At 35.0% G+C, this 18,416-nt stretch overlaps 1 protein-coding gene across 1 annotated transcript in view; it reads left to right on the forward strand.

Moving 5' to 3' along the window:
• Positions 1–11,473: 11,473 nt before the first annotated feature.
• LOC137925457 (uncharacterized) overlaps positions 11,474–18,416 on the forward strand; it is a 170,483-nt gene continuing 163,540 nt past the window's right edge. Inside the window, exon 1 of the mRNA XM_068768900.1 lies at positions 11,474–11,602. Within this exon, the coding sequence (XP_068625001.1) occupies positions 11,474–11,602 (129 nt within the window). The remainder of the gene's footprint in view (positions 11,603–18,416) is intronic.

Here is an 18,416-nt window from a genome sequence, read left to right on the forward strand (position 1 = left end):
TAGGAATTTTTCGACCATGAATTCTTAATTACAAATAGATATCATTAATGTCATGTCTATTCCCGTAGAGTTATACCATTACATTCGTCTGGTAGAGAGTTACCATCCGAGCATATATCCGTTTCTTTTTAAAGTGGAGTATATATATATATATATATAAATTTATTTAGTAAAAATTAAATTGTATTTATTTGTAAATATACTTTGTATATGTTTACATTTTTCAGCTAAAATATGGTCAAAAAGAAATTTATGCGGTTTTGTTGCTAAACTTATGCATATATATGTATATATATACATACATATATATATGTATATATATATATATATATATATTTATATGCATATATACGTTTAGCTGGTGAAGGTTATTTACCTGAGCACGTATCTATATCTCTGTTCCTTAAATGCGAGTAAAACGAGAGTCAGATATGACCAAGGTTCTTTATATTACATGTTTACTACGACAATTTATTATTTCGTCCCGAACCCACTGGCAGCTATCACTTCACTAACAACATTCGAATTCAAATTGGTGTTCTAATTTTAATTCGAATGCGGTAGAATGATTCAAATTAAAAGTATTGCGGCCGTACTGGCCAGCAATACTAAGCGTGGACATTACACCGGTACTAGGGTCTCTATTTTATTTTATAAATGATAATCTCAAAGGTCTAACTTCGTCGATTTCACGAGCAATATCACATTATTTAAAGACAAAGGACATTGAAAGCTTTTTCATATAATCACATTTGCGCGAGACAAAGGAGCGATTGTAAAACCACCCGATATAGTGGACCTGTGACCTGACCCCGGCGGACTTTAGAGGGTCGTGCACGGGAAGCGTTTTAGGGGTGATAGGGTGGCGTAAACGATACGGTGTTATCGAAGCCTTCTCTATATAATACTATTGCTTAGTTTGTTATCTTTCAGTTAGGCCTATACGAAATACACGAATTGTTTGATTATAAACGTAAAAGTTTCAAAATCATTCACCATATGTACTCACATGTTTTTAATGGAATCAGGCGTTACATCGCGGAAGTCCATTCCAAGTAAGAAAAGGACCAATATTTAGCCACTTCCGCACATGCAGTGGTAGTCGTGCAATGAAATGCACCGCCCGCCAGCCCGCTGATGAATGCGTATGCGGCAAATAATGCAAATCACACAACCGCCACCGCCAAATTACTCAACACGTGTTTCACCCCTCCACGGGGCATCTTCAGGAGTTATGTTACACCGATTAGTGCCACTTTGTGTTTGGCTTTTCTTACTACTAATATGTTGTCAATTATGGTACATTCCATTAAGAATTCTATGCATTTAAAAGGGTTTTGTAGCCTAGCTGTAAGGACTGAGACTTGTGATCTTAGGTCCACTGCTAACATACAAGTTTCCAGAGGATGGGAAAGAGCATCCTCTGTATATTAATATACTACACTGCGATCGCCAACTGGATTACGGTATATATCTCCAATAGATACCATATGATATTTAAAATAATCAAATACAAACAATATATATTTTTATTATTACAACAATTAAAAAATATATATTATTACAACAAAACATTTAAAATATCGACAATAGGATTTGCCCATGCGACGACTCCACAGTACAGACTTTTGATCACTCAGACACTGCTTCTGATTCGCATCCAAAAGACGTAACCACGTGACCTTATGTGATAATAACCTTAATATACCTCCGTTCAGCTTACCGGACCTTCTCAAGAAAAAATCTACAGCAGAATCTTTTGATGAGTTGGCCCGGCACATTGTCTTAAATCTCAAGGCATTTAACGGTCTGTAGCGCTTGGGCAGCGACTTGAAATAAAATAATGTAGCAACTAAAATGTAATTGAGTATTCCAAATCGCCTTGTTAATATATAAATTTTAACTGTTTTTACCCATAAGAGAAAATTGTGTAAGAAAAATTGTAAAAAATTATAAAATGCTGTCGTGCCTCGCAGCTGGGAGAAGAAAGATCTGTACCAAATAGCGGCAACCCTCTCCCAACTGTCTGCGTTTAGTTTAGGCGAATAATAAATATTGTAAAGAAACACTAGCGATACAAATTAGAATTAATAATAAAAAATAGATATCATATGGTGGCGTATGGTCTAAAACGACTGTACTAAGTATATTGTAAAAGTGACCATAAATAAATCTTGCTTGCGTTTGTGATGGGTTCTTCTGAGATCAAGGAGTGTTTGGAATTCTCGTAGTATTAAAGTGAAGGTTGCCATATATAGAAAAGTTCAATCTGATTCTAAATTCAAAATGGGCTGGCCTACCGTTTTTCTCGTATACAAGAGAAAATATTAATATTATTATATTGGTCACACTGACGTGTCTAGTTGAAGCTAAAATATCGCAAAATAGCGTGCGCGAGGCGCGTTAGCTTCGTTTCCGATACCGTTATCAGCTATTTCGCTTCGTGCTACTATTAGCTAGTAGTTTGTTTTTTTTTTCCATCAGTTTTAAAGGGGTAATTGTACCGTTCTAATAGTGGCACACGCCCGCTGAAAAATAAAATAGCTTGATCATAAATCGTTTTTGTTACAGTGCTTTTTTTTGCTTTATCGTGGCATGACTTTTATCACACAGTCATATAATAATTATTTTATTTACCTTTTTTAAACTTTGCAAAGGCGGACTTAATGCATTTAGACATATTCTACCAGTTAATCTAAATTGTTTTATATGCTCTAAAATAATATTATTGACTTGAACTGTACCGTAAATTGGTTTACTTCTTCGAGTAAAAGCTTCATCTCATAATGCGCGTGTAAGATTATCTGGCAAACGCTGCATCGTTCAAGATAGACACGCAACGTGGAAATTTTTCCCGGACGCCATTTCAAGCTACCGCGTGCTTCGCAGTGTCGGGTTGAACGCGGTATTAGTCCAACTCTTCACGGGGCACGGGGAGTTCTTTCAGTACCTTCATCGGTTTAAGCTCAAGGAAGACCCCTCGTGCTTCTGCAAGCCGGGCATGGACCAGACCGTGCTCCACTTTGTTGCCAACTGTCCCGAGTTCGGAGGACTCTGAAACGGCTCCGAATGCCGGTTAGGCACTAAGATTTGCGAGAACGCTATATCCTCGCTTATCGAGAATGATGAGATGCGACCGAAGTTTCTTAGGATATGTTGAATAATTGTGATAAATGTTATAAAAAGAAATAAGAGTCAATAATATTAAAACGAATGCAAGCAAAATAAATATATAAATAAATTGAGTAAAAAAAAAATACAAAATAATTGTAAAAAAACTGGGAAACGAGGTGATAGATTAAAGGTATCGGAAAAGAGGGAAAAGAAAATGAAAAGGCGAAGTAGAATGTAAGGAAAGAATGAAAGATCTTAGGATACATATAAGTGCGCAAAAAAAATATAAACGAAAAAATTAATAAAAAAGGTTCCTAACCCATAAATAAATTAGGGATACAAGAAGTCCACAACAGCGATGGCTCCCCCATTTAAAAAAAAAGGTAGACTGACGACTTAGTCGTAAGAAGATGCTATGTGCAGACCGGTTATAAAACTGTCCCATAGTAAATTTATGCTCAATGCCTTACAGTAACGTATAAACAGCTGAAATAATGACGGTGAACATGGTGATAATTATTCAGAATTAAAATTATTTAGATTAAATATGTTTCCCTAGACTTGATAAATAAATAGAGTCGATAGAAGTGGCGTGGGTAGTAGCCCTACTAGGTGGAGACAACGACATAGTTACGTTCGCGGGAAGTCTCTAGATGCGGGCAGCGTAGCACCAGTCATCATCATGATCTTTGCAGCAAGAATGTGCCCTGCAGTGGGCGTATATTGACTTAAAAGAAGCAGAAGAAAAATACTTTGTAAAATGAATAACATTTGATTATAAAGGCTTACGTATTTGCTTTAACAGACTTCGTACAGATAATATATCTAAAGATGGGATAGGAAGGTAATCGATGCAGAGCACGATAGAGCCATCGATGCATCAACCTACTGCAATCAAGAAAAGGACCAATATTTAGCCACTTCCGCACATGCAGTGGTAGTCATGCAATAAAATGCACCGCCCGCCAGCCCGCTGATAAATGCGTATGCGGCAAACAATGCGAATAACATAACAGAGAGGGTAACGCCTGATTCAATTAAAAAACCTACTGCAATATTACATCAATTTACCTTTCGCTGAGGAACCTTGCGTCAACTGAAGATACTTCTTAATAAATTCCTATAAATCTAAAATTATTGGTTATCGCTTTCATTATACTATTTAATTCGTAATACATCTAATGTTGAACATAGGACCGGTGGGAAGCGGTTCGCATTCAGCGTCTTCCGATGATCTCAACAAGATCTTTTCACCTTCTGGGTGGACTTCTACGCTGCCCTAATCTATGATCTCCTCTTCAGCTCTTTAAGGCTCCAGTCCAGTATCATCTACATTTTAATTACAAAGCTAATGACTTTCAAATATAGTTCTTTTCAATGTTCAGAATTGATAGCAAATATTAAAAAATTCATAGCTCTTTCTTGCATAAGACACTTCAAATGTCTGCAAAGGCGTCGGCGTGGTCATTTCCGATGACCCAAATCTTGTTTCCCGTACGCCCGCCGTGCGAAGGTGAATCTTTTGTTACTCGCGGCCTGTCATTAGCAAAAGGGTATCTGTTCTACGATTAGGCACCGCCCTCTAAACTAAAGGTTAATCGTATCGTGTTTATCTAATATTTAAAGGCATCGATGCTTATAATATTTTTTGTATTTTTTTCCTTTGGCCGCTTATTTAGTCTTTAATGTGTTTTACAAAAATTACGCTATATTATGCTGACGTTTCTGTGGAATATTCTTTGTATCTAATTCATCTTTTTATTAAGGGGATCGAAAAGTAATGTCGCTTTCTTAAGTTAAATTTACACGACTACACTTTTAACAAGTTTTTATTTCTAATCAACAATATACCTTCGTTATCAACAACCTTTTGCCGTCTAGTAAATACCGTCTTCCAATATTTAATGGAATCAGGCGTTACCTTGCGAAAGTCCATCCTAAGGTAGAAACGGACCAATATTTAGCCACTTCCGCACATGCAGTCGTAGTCGTGCAACAAAGTGCACCGCCCGCCAGCCCGCTTAAATAGTGACATTTTCATAAGGTTTTTAAACGCATAAATAATGTTATTAAAAATGTATTACGAATAATTTATATTAGAGAGAAATAGTAGTATATTCTATTCGCATCTATGAAAGTGAATTCGAAAAGAAGGACAGATATTTTTAATGTTATTTTGCCAAAAATATGAAAGTTTTCATTTATTAATATTTAATTTGAAAATAAAATTGAATCAAAATCCCAACACCATAGTCCATATGCGGTAAAGGATTAAAAAGATCTCAATAAATACTTCTATTAATAATGTATTACAAAACAACAGATAGAATATAATTTTTTTTAAATATCTCCCAGATAATATCTGGCTTTCTAGTTATGAATAGAGAATTACAATCCATTCTTAAACGGTATATTAGATGTACAGTGTAACAGTCGTTGTGGTAGTATTGATTCTTATTAATATTGAATTTCAAAAGTAAGAAAGACTACGTCAAATTTAAGCAGTAATAATTTTTTTATCATTTCAGCGTTCGCCTAGCTGCCGGATATCATAGGCATCGTCCATAGATTTTCAATAGGACTTTTTTTTAGGGCCCTATTTTTGAGAGCTTTCGTTCAACCTATATCACGAGTGGAAAAGGTCTTTTTAACATAATCATTTTTATTTATTTTTATTTATTTACATACTCATCTTTCGTCATTCGTAATGTTTTTCAATCTTTTCTCTAATTTCCTTCACAATATCTTTTATTCCGTTACATAATTTTCTTCCATATATCTTTTCACTTACATCGCTTTCCCTCCAAAGTTCTACGATTTTAAATTTATTATTTTTATTTCTTTATTCTTTTTTTAGCATTCATACATTTTTTTACCAATTTATTGATTATTAATTCTTATTTATTTTCTTGCTCACTTTCTCACAATTAGTTTACATTTTAAATATCACAGATCAATAGAAATGGTTAAGTGAAGACACTGGATGCGTTCTGCATCATAAATGACAAAAAGGTAATCTGTGACATTGTGAACGAAAGAAACGAAAATCTGGGGTTCCCACTATAGAACCTTAAAGCCCCAGAGGTCCACTGCACCTGCAAATCCTCTATCCTACGTCGGTAAATTTCGTTCATCAATGAATTTCCTCGCCAAAGTGCCGAGCATAGCCTTCTCTCATTGCTGGTTGAATTTTCCAATGAGGTCTGGAGTCAGATAGCTCTATTTTATGTATAATATATAAATAATAATATTTTATGTATAATATATAAATTTATGTATAATATATATATAGGTTACAATCTAAAAGGTTTTAATGATTTATCAAATATAGTTTGGTCGCGGATTAATAAAGTTTCAAGTTCTCGGGCCATTACGGACTCCATCGAGTTCAAACCGGCGCGATTGTGCGACAAACTGAAAACCTAGTTGCCGTCGCCGGCGCTCCACGTTAATTGAACGCAAACTGTTCCCGATTGTTCGGAACTGTTCTAGAGTGTTCTTGAATGTTCTGGAGTGTTGATCAAAGTCATTACGAGTAAAGCGTTCGTTATTGCTCGATATGTCACATGCGCTTTTCAACTTTACCATATCAAGCAAACGATTAAATTTGTTGAGGTTGTCCGCATTGAATAGAAGTTGACAGCGTTTTAGTGTTCATGTTTAAATTTATTAATTTCACATGTATGACAGCTTAGTTAATTATATGTTAATGTATGGAATTAAACCGGTACAAAAGTACTGTACTGTTATTTGCTGCATTTATAGTAGTAGGTTATCTTTTGTTTTTATGGAATCGTAACTCCTGGATTTTCAGAAGATACGATTGTTAAAGGGAGAAAGAGTTATTTCGATTTTCATACACTAATGTAAAAAAAAAGAATGTGTAGCTGGTCAGAAAATCTTGTATGTTTGTTCGGAACGCGTCGCCGTGTCCATACTGCTGTGCTTTTAAAACGAATATCAGATGTTCGCATTGTTCTTACTACACCTGGTTCTCGACTGCTGTCATAAAAGAGATTATGGAGCTGTGGAAGATCGCGTTTGCGGTAGAAGAAAATTATTATCCGGAAGGCCGTCACTAGACGCGTCTTCACCAGCGACAGCGGCATCTTCTGGAGACATTTATCTTCTGATCCTGTTTGTTTCTTTCCACTACTCACCGCATTTCAAGTTTTTTTCCTTTTGCATTAGCAAAATGCGATGTTGTTTTATCGTTTTGTAATTAGTTACAACTCTTTTAAAGTGTCAGAAAGGATCGGGCAAGCCGGGTGACTGTGGGGCCATCGATATAATCTATATTTTAATAATATACCTGTTGTATTTTTTAAATAAAATAAATGATGGCCTAATTTTGATTTTTGTCATTTTTTTACAGTAAATTCGTGTATTCTTTTATGTAAGTGCACCAAATATTGTTTTGGCGTACAAATGCCTAGATCGAATCGAATCTACTCTCAAATTATGATTTAATATTAGTTTGCCTGCGGTGGATAATTTAATATTATATTAATCCACTGAAACAAAAACCACATAAACATACGGCCGGGTGATTCGTATATAGCATGTTATATATAATTCTCAATTCCGTTAACAAATCATTTTCGTATGCATATTTAGAATCTGATGTTTAATAAAAACTTATTAATATTCTATCAATATCGGAGTTTATTATATGTCAGTACATTAATTTTTTTATAATTAAAAATTAAATTAATAAAGAGCATTTAAAAATACTGATAGAAAAGAGATGTCGATACCTGGGTCATTTTCATTAATTAAAAAAAAAACATATATAGCATTATTTCTTTCTCGAATGTAACTTTAGTGACGTACAGGTAAAACTACACAAGCACGCATCAAATTCATTATCTAAGTCGTAAGACGTTAGACCTCAGTTGGACAAAGGCTGCGTTTGCCGGTCCGTAGGCTCCAATACAGAACTTTAAGGCTCTATCGGCCATCTGTTCAGCGTGCTAATAGGCCTGCTTACTACCGTTTCATCTTGCCAATCCGCCAGGCGCTAATTCGATCTCGTATAATCACGAGCATAGCAGTCTCTATAGTTGAGTAATTTTGTCAATGAAGCCAGAAATGATCACGTTTTTGCCGTATGCCATCACTTGTAACACTAGGCTATAGACTTTCGTCCTTAAGTACTGAAGGATATTGGACAGAAAAATGTTCCGTAGCATAAATACATGTTAAAAAAACAACTATTAATAGGTTTTTTGTATGTATTGTATTGTATGAAACCAATTTCTATGATTTGATTTTTGACGCGACGTCATCAGAACACACAATTGACAGCTGTCAATTGAAGTGTCAAATTGAAATGTTAAGTCCTTTATAAAATAATTTGCATAGATTTGAAAACTGTTTACACAGAATATAACCGAAGGTGCCAACCTCCAATCATATTAGATAGAATAATTTCTGGAGTATTTTTGACCACTTCTTTTCCCAGCAACTAAAGCTTTCTGAAGTGGTAGTAATAAAATCTGACCATGACAAGGCACCCTTGTGTCGTAATAGGCGTGAGCTCCCCGTGATCTCCATTCAGTAGCCTATTACGTTGGGTCACAACATGGAACGCCCACATAAGCGGTCCAGCCAGGGTCCCCTGCGTACCGTAACATCACACTGTCATCGCCAACCCATCTACCAAGCGTAGCGATTATGATATATCTCCCCCTGGATTATACATCAAAAGTTAGTAATATTAAATTAATGGGAATGCATATTGACTGGAAATCTATTTTGTTGCAGCCGGATGGGCGCCACCAACCTTCCGGCATCCAACCACCGCGACCCTCTCCTGAACTCGGCGCAGGTGAGCCTACCCCTGCCCTTTGCTTCTTTCACTTTTGGTTCTTCTTTTCATCTGAGGCATAGGCCTCCCCCCCAAGATAGTTACGATGTCTGGTCAACCTAGTAGGGTTTAATGGATTCAGGCGTTACTTTGCGGAAGTCCATCCTAAGTAATAAAAGGACTAATATGTAGCTATTTCCGCTATGCAACAATAGTCGTGCAATAAAGTGCGCCATCCGCCAGCTCACTGATAAATGTGCGTGCGGCAAACAATGCGAATTACACAACCACGACCGTTAAATCACTCAACAAGTGTTTCACCCCTCCACGGGGCATCCTCAGGAGTAATGTTACACCGATTAGTGCCAGAGCACTCGGTGTTTGACACTAGCGGGCTGGCAAGCGGTGCACTTTATTGCACGACTACTGCTACATAGCGGAAGTAGCTATATATTAGTCCTTTTCTAACCTAGTAGGGGTCTACGCACGCCACGTCGACCGGCTCGTGGTAGCAACCTGAAAACCTTTCGGCCCCAACGGTCATCAGTTGCACGAGCAATTGTCCCCGCTAACTGCCACTGCAGACGAGCAACTCTTTAAGCTAGGTTTCTGACTTTGCTTCTAATACTATCGTAGAATTCATTTTTTTAATAACTTATTAGCTAGAGATTTGCATGGGTATGTTTTTAAAGAAATAATTATTCGGAAGGTTGTTTATCAATGTATATTTAATAACAATCTACTAAACTTTACTAAATACTTAAAACTTACAAAATACTTACCTAAAAATAGTACAGACATATAAATACAAGAAATAAAAACAAACGCGTAACGTCTAATTTCGTCTTCAAGTGGTTGAGAAAAACATAATAGAAATTAATAATAGATTTAATAACCTTAGAATCTCACGTCAACCTTAAATCTTTTAATAATTAAAAATAAAAAGATGTTAATTGTTTAGTGAAAATGTTGTACATTTAAAGGTGCGTACGATTAATCTATTTTCGTCATGTAAAATTTTCATAAGTAGCACTTCCAAAACATCTACTTACATAAGACATGTCCCTGAAATTTACATTTCATATACAGCTACAACAATGGTGCGATTTGAAATTATTTGCCCAAAATCACCACCATAATATACGACCACTATTGTTATTGCAAGTAGATGTATTCCACATAACTTTGTCCACGCCTAGAGGGTAGAGTATTATTCGCAGATCTAAATCTTCGACCCCCCATCGAAAGCAAAAAAAAAGGAACTTTTTTCTTATGTATTTATAAAACAGTCTACTATGTGACGTACGATATAACAAATCAAAAGCGTTCTGTCACAATCGTTTAAAATTCGTACTGGAGAAGCATTTATCTGTATTATTTTCAACTCGGATTATTTATAATAAACACTTAAATACGTCAAGCAAAGCTGGTAATTTAGGCACAATTTTGACAAAACTTCAAAATCAAATTGAGCTCTCCTATAATCGCAACAGTAGAGAACTGATACTTGCGATTTATGGTCGCGAGTTTGATTTCCAACATACAATCTTATGTGCATTTATTATATAGGATTGCCATTGCTCATAAACATATTTCAAGTAAAAAGTATGGCAAAGAATGAAAGATATTGTAAGGGCGAAAGATAAGATTAGAAAATAATTATAATACAAATAAAGACCATGTTCACCCATGATAGAGATTGAACGAGAGACTTCAAAAACGGTGCTATAAAAAAAATTTTCATGGGCGACTGTGTGCGGTATCACATGGGTACAATCCTATGTAATGTCGCTAAATTATCTTTTAATAAATTCATTATTTAATTTTTCAAATACTTGTAAAAATCTTAAGTAGTGCGAAGGCTTTTTAAGTGATTATAAATAAAAGCTTAGCAATGAATCACTCTGTTATATTTAGGATATTATAAAAGTCACCACAAAAGAACTGGTTTGAATTTGTGGAAACTTTTAAACCAGCTCACTTTAGTTAGTAGCTATAAATTGAAGAATAGCATTAAAGGCGAGTTCAAATTAACGCAGATATTGACTAGTACAGTTGACAATTGAATACCTTATGTATCGTATTTTAAATAAATAAATCTACAAATATACTAAATAAATCATATTTTAAATAGTAATTTTAAATAAATAAATCTGATTTTAGTTTGTATCTAATAAGTCTGGTATTCTTAAGATGTATATTTGGTCAGAGTAAATAATCCTATGTAGATAGCAATGTAAGTAAATATGACTCTCATACAAATGGAATACAAAAAATATTAATAGCTTTGTAAATAACATTACCAAACTAAAATGTTATTATCACCATCATGATGTCTATTGGCCAGCATCACACCCATTGTAGGGGATAGGCTTCCCCCAAAGATGATGATGACAATGTTACTTCACGCTACCTACGATCATGACTGCCTTTGGTCCACACGTCACGTCCAAAAATTAAAGGTCTCACAAATTAATAACGTAATAATAATATAGGAAAATCGGATTACTACATCTTAAAATAATGGTTGTTGCAGGAGCCGACGGCAGCATGACGGTGGCACGAGGCGAGGGCTCCCCCGAGCGGCTGGGCGGCGCGCTGCGACGCCTGCACTACCGCGCCACGCGCCGCGCGCACTCCGCCGCCGCGCGCCACCACTCGGGCTCCGCCCCCGCCAAGGTAAGTCCCACTGACCCCAGCTACTATACTTCTAAGTTCATCACAAAAGTTAACTTTAATAGAACCTAACACAAATGAAAAATATTCCAACACTACTTATAACATTTAACACGTTCACTGCGGCTTGAGGTCGATTCAGCCTCATGGTAGACTTTGCACTGGTGCGGCGCGTAAAACTCGTGTTTTCTCTCTAGTGCGGCGGCTGTTTACACTCAACCGTATGAGGTATGACAAAGACAAATATAGCTTTCTTTATGTCTGCGAAGCATTGACTCAATATTGTAAAAAAATATTGATGAACATGAGGCAGAAAAGGCCTCAACCGCACTACTAGGAAGTTCAGCTTGAGGCTGATTCGACCTCAGCCGCACCAGCTGAAAGTTCTTCAAAATTGGGCCCGCAGTGAACGTGTTAAGTAGGCATACACGGTGAAGTGTTATAGGAGTAAAAGTTTTAAAGTAGTGATCACATAGATCAAGTCGTCGTTTCAGTCCATAGATCACCACGATGACAGCTCTTGGGTTACTCGCGTCCAGTGATTTTTCGCGAATTGTATGATTCTGAATCTTGAATCCTGAATTATTATTTTGTATTTTATTCAGTGTCAACTTTCTTAGCAAGATACAAACCGGGGTAATTTATTGTACGATCTAATAACGTAGACGCGGCGTGGGAAGGCCCCCCACTAGATGGACCAACGACATAGTTAAGTTCACGAACCTTTGGATCTATTGCCACTCTTCATTGCCAATTCTCTGTGCTTAAGTTAATATTGCAGGCATCACTTGGAAAATGTCTGCACAGAGCACCTTTTTGCAGTAGTATATTGAAACTATTAAAGTACCTACATGGTTATTGATTTTTTGTAGTGAAATCTTTTAAAAGGTGAATGTATATTCATATGTTCATTAGCTATCAATTGATGTATGATACATCATATTCAAAAAACAATGGTTTCAGAAATAATAAATAGTGTATGATAATATTGCTAGAACAACTGTCTTCAAAAAGCGTATTACTACATATTAAATTTTATTATTGTTTACTATCGTTCTTATAGAGTTTATAGAGCCTTAAGTAATCCTATAGTATTCCAACGGAAAAAATATAACATATTTTCAAGTTATCTCTTTATACAGGATAATTGTAAATAGGTGTAAAATCTGTGAAGCTTTTTGTTGACCAATGCTGTCATTTCACCCATTTCAACCTTCAACACTTATTACTAATCATCCTGTATTATGCTATGGCTTTGAAATACTTATTATTTATTTATCATTACCATTTTTGGACTGCGAAAGGTCAATAACTTTTGTAATTACATTGTTACACGGAATACCTAGTTTGAAATATATATATTTGACATGTACTTTCGAGTCATAATTTGTATTTCTTTTTAACATAAAACAATAGCCGAATTGGTAGAGCCGTTGTTAACTTGTTTTGAGTTTAGAAGTGTCTTGTTGATTATAAAGAAAATGAATAAGTAAGTTTAAAGTGCCTAGAGAAGCAAATCGAATCGGGACGGCATGATTTGTATTTTTATTAATGTTACTCATTAGTTATAATAATAAAAATTTAAAATGAAGTCTTTTAATCAATTTAAAAAAAAAAACTTAAATTAACATAAACATATATATGATATGATGATCTTTAGAAAAGTTTTTGTGCGTGAGCCCAAGTTTCCAAGTTGGTATGGACAATTTTCGACAGATGGCGCCACTATCATTCCAATCAATTCTTATATTACCATGATAGTTCATGCTGATTTGAACTGAAACAATATCTTTTCTTTCTTTTAAATTTATTTTAGTGGATGCTTAGCAACGATCGGAGTTCTATTAATATATATAATAAATACAGACACATATATACGTAGATAGATTATTTAAGCAAATGCAAACAAACTATGCTAGAATTTCCAATAAAGCCTGTTGGAAGCTGGCTCCACCCAACGTCCTCTGGCGACCTTCGCAAAGTTATCTGTCTACTTTGTGAGTCCTACGCTCCTACTGTCTCTAGCCTCTTACGTTTTCAGCGGATATCTGTTCTATACCACATATGGTCTGTCTACTTCCATTTCAATTTGTTAATCTTTTGGGTTACGGATCAACTCATTTCTGTTCTGTTTTTTCCTCATCTGTGGGTAAAATTTTCCATGGCTTATTCAGTCAAGTTTGCCAATGTGGTCCAAGATGAAAGACTAAACTTTGCTGCCGTAATAATTTTCTTAGTAAGTCTTCTGAATTAATTGATAGGTTCATACTTTAGTAGTGTTAGAAAACTTTGCAAAACAGAATAATTTTCTAGTTTATCGGTATTCTATAAACTGCGTTTTGAAGAGTGTGCTACGGAATGACACTAAATAATTCCACCATCTCTTTTCTTCCATTGGACAACAAGATGTTCGGATTCACGACATCCGTACACTAGTGAAAATCCTTTCCACCCGCACTGAGTGTTTTGCTAACACTTTTATAGTGCGAACATCCAAGAAGTGAAACAACTTACCGGTGTCATTATTTCTAGACAATTATAACTTAGGAATCTACAAGACAAGAGTGAATAGGTATCTTCTAGGAATGTATGTACAATCTTAGATCTTATCATTGCTTAACGTAAGGGAGATAGAGGTAAAATACTTCATGTATATACGTTAAAATATTTAATAATAAATAAATTTAAAAAACTTTTAAGTTAAACGGTTTTTTGATACCCATATTGTGATGGTTGTGGAAAAATATATAACTAGTCCGCCATATTGGAACGGCGTCCATCTTGAATTTTAAATTTTGACATAATCATCGTGTTTTACTAGTGTAGCACTTTCATTTGATACCCTACCCATATATTGAGGGGGTTAAGAAAAAATACGTAATCCGCCATTTTGTATCGGCGGCCATCTTAGATTTATAATGTTACTAGCTGATCCCGCAAACGTTGTTTTGCAAAAAAAATTAAAGTTTTTAATTAACAAATAAAAAATAAGGGTTAATCGTAGAGGGGTGAAAATTTAGGGTTGTATGTATTTTGGTATGCTGTATCATAATAAAATAAAAACCAAAAAATTAGTTTAAACAAAAAAATTAGGGGTGGACCACCCTTATCACTTAGGAGTATGGAAAATAGATAGTAGCCGATTCTCATACCTACTGAATACGCATATAAAATTTGGTAAAAATCGGTCGAGCCGTTTCAGAGGAGTTCAAGTTTTTGGGAAGGATTTTATATATTAGATTGATTTTATTATATTGTATTGTCATCTAAATTAAATGCGTGTACCAAATTTCAGATCAATCTGACAACGGGAAGGTGCTTAAATTTCAATTTCTAATTTTGATCCAAATAAATTCCGTACGGGTCGAACTAAATAAAACCGTTTAAAAAGTGTACATTTAAAATGAAAGGTTGGGATTACAACTCCCTGTATTGTCAGTACAGGATCTATCAGTTCAATTGTTCATTTATTACCATTCCCGTCAGAGCCTCAACTTCGGCCGTTAAGGCTCGCCGCACGATTTAAAAGCTCGCTCCGTCGCCGCGCTAATTGCTTTGGAGTGAAATAAAGCTCTAGGTGCCATTAGTTACAGCGCTTCCAGAGACATTAATTATTTCATCGTTTCAGTAACTTTTCCTATGGGCGCGGTCGTAGCACCTCTCGAAAATTCATTTAGCAAAATATCTCCTTCACTTGGATGCCGTTCATAATCATTATGTCACCCGATAGACCAGAGTTACTCAAACTTTTTTGTGTCGCAGACCCTTTGCCATGTTTTTCCGTGTTGGGTAGACCCCTATTTACCTGATATTGATTACCTGTAAATTTCTAACTGTAGTGAAGTTTAGTGTTAAAAACTTAAAGTAAAAACACATGTAAATTTATACATTTATTAATTGAATTTAAATTAAAACTACTCAAAATAATATTTTGTACCTGTTATTTAAAATATACGTATCATCAAATAAACATAAAATAAACTATAAATAAAATAACATAAGCAATAAGTCAATATTTTTAGTGAGAAGGATGAACCTAATGCTTTACAAGTGTTTTTACAAGTTCAAAATGTATTGCGACCACAAAGCGAATACCTATATACTACAACTTACACAATTTTATAAACATATATAATAATTTTTTTACCTCATAGGTACTTTTATAAATAATGTAAATGTTTTGATATTATAAGATAGTATGATGTAAGTAAATAGGTACTATCAGTTGAGATCCACTATCGCGGATCCCCATTTTTATTCCATGGACCCCCAAATTTTCTTTCGCTGACGTAGACCCCTTGCAGGCCCCTATATACATAGATCCCTAGGAGTCGATATAAACCACTTTAGGAATCACTTCGATAGACTCAATGAACGGCTTAGGTCTCCCGAAACGATTGCTACGATGACTTGACTTCTACTTCTACTGACTCCTTTATGAGCCTTCGAATTCTGGATCCGCGAGCCCTAAATCCAGTGAAGTTGTAAAAGCCGAAACGGCTAACAGCGTTCAGCACCTATCAAATATAGCCAGTAATTACTGACTCCTAGTTGCCCCTCAATAAACTTTCGGCATTAATCTTACGAATAGCATTAAAACAATCTTACTATGTATACTCTATTTACAGTAACAATAAAATTTGACAATTTATCAATATATATATATATATATATATATATTCAACAGATATTTTTTTTAATGGCCCCCGCTATTGGAGGCCTCTCGTACCCCTAATTAGTTGGGATCAGGGTCTTTGTTTACAAATAAGTTTTTCAGAATTTTTAATCTTTATTCTTCACTCACTGTCATACTTCTCAATTTCTTTTATTCTTACCTTATTTCTATTACAATATCTTTCATTTTGTTCTTTCATTCCTTCATTGCTTTCATCGCCTTCCTGTCATCATCTTATTACTTTTAGGTGGCTTGGTACATTTTTTTTACAACAGATAATTACAAATCATTCTAAAAGTTAACTTGAACTCTGTCGAGAATATTATCTGTTACTGCTTACAATTGAGTAGTGATAGCTTAACGGTAATGGACTTAGATTTGCGATCTTGGGCCCCAGGTTCGATTCCCGGGATACAATGTTACATAATTGACACTTTATGCATTAAATATAGTTTGTCATTGCTGACAAGCAGCGTGATCTGCGCACCATAATATTGCTTTGTCTTATATTACTGTTTGTAATTTTTTTTCTTAGTAATTCAGCTATACATTAACAATAAGGTAATGCTAAACCACCACTCAGGATGGCAACGTACCGTAGACGCCTTCTGTCCCATCTTGGAGGACATAGGAATAAATGATCAATGCTAAATGATTATTATTGACGAATGACAATCAAAGCCGAGGTTAAAACTTATATATTACTAATGAAATACTAATGCTTTCCTTAATAATGGCATCGCAAACCAGAGATCTACCGTCAAGTTTTGTAACGATACCTAAAATATACTACATATGTACTAATAACTTTTACTGTTTGATTCTAGTCAATTTTGTTATATTAATAATAAAAATACAGGAAGATAAGAAAGTACACGCTCATACATTTTCATATTATTGTGATCGCTAACATGTCTGCTAAGCGTGGCGATTATAGTATATCCCCCCATAGATGATCTTTGAGGGAGGCTTTTGACTTGTAGTTGAAGTATATGAGCTGAAACGATGGCCAAATGTCGACAGCTTACAATTTTGTCGTCTTTCGTGAGATAGCTGACTATGTTTTTATCCTAAATTATTATCTGTAATGAAAATGATTGTTCTAAAGATATGCTTTATATAGCCGTATATTCAATACATTCGTTGCCACTGAGTTTACCTAAATCATCTTCGTCATTACAGGCATAAGTTACATTGTGCAGACAAGTACAGGCTTTAATATCCACCATCTTTCGACTTAATAAGGTTGCCTGTCTGTTTTTTTTATTCTAATTTTTATCGCTAGTGTTTTTTTTACAATATATTTTTCGCAATTACTAAACGCTGTTGGGAGAAGGTTGCCGCTATTTGATACAGATCTTTCCTCTCCCAGCTGCAAGGTACGACAGCGTTTTATAATTATTTACAATTTTTATTACACAATTTTCATTTATGCGTAAATATAGCTAAAATTTATACATATTAACAATACAATTTTGTAATTCTTGGTTATATTTGTTCATTTACGAATCTACATTTTTCTAATTCAATACGAATATATGCTCGCCAATGAGTAGACTTTCGTCTTAGAACACTGACGTATATTAAATAAGATGTTTCTTAGTTTGAAATTATGTTACTAAATTTTGAAAGCTTATTGTCGGAATTAAAAAAAAAAACTTTTTTTAATATTGGTAAACCGCTTCGTAGTAGATCAAGTTATCCGCCCTCGTACGCAAACTAGGTTGAGGGCGGTTTCTTTCGTGATAACCGCGGTAACCGTAAAATGTTTAATACATTTTGCACCTCGTAATACTTCGATACGTTACGTTTTTACGCTCCACGCGCTCGGTATCGGAAAACACAAAACAAACTCCCGACATTCCGACACGGAGCAAATTGAATAATGCTCTAACGTTTACCGAACGTGTCGTTTTACTACGCCGTTGGAAATTAGATCTAAATGCTTTATATTTAAGTTGATTTTGTACAAGCAAATTTTTTATGCTACGGATTACGGACTTTAGGTAATTCCGTTCGGAAATATTATAGCGTGTAAGCCGCAATCAAAGCCGCGATCGGGATCAGAGGTAAAATGTTTGTTAACAAATAAAATAAATATGTAAACAATGCTATGAAGCATTTGTATGATTAATTCCGAAT

Source organism: Battus philenor, unplaced genomic scaffold (genome assembly GCF_028537555.1).
Source record: "Battus philenor isolate CCGP_79_NKW_IND1 unplaced genomic scaffold, ilBatPhil1.0.hap1 SCAF_27, whole genome shotgun sequence".
Classification (NCBI taxonomy): Eukaryota; Metazoa; Arthropoda; class Insecta; order Lepidoptera; family Papilionidae; genus Battus; species Battus philenor.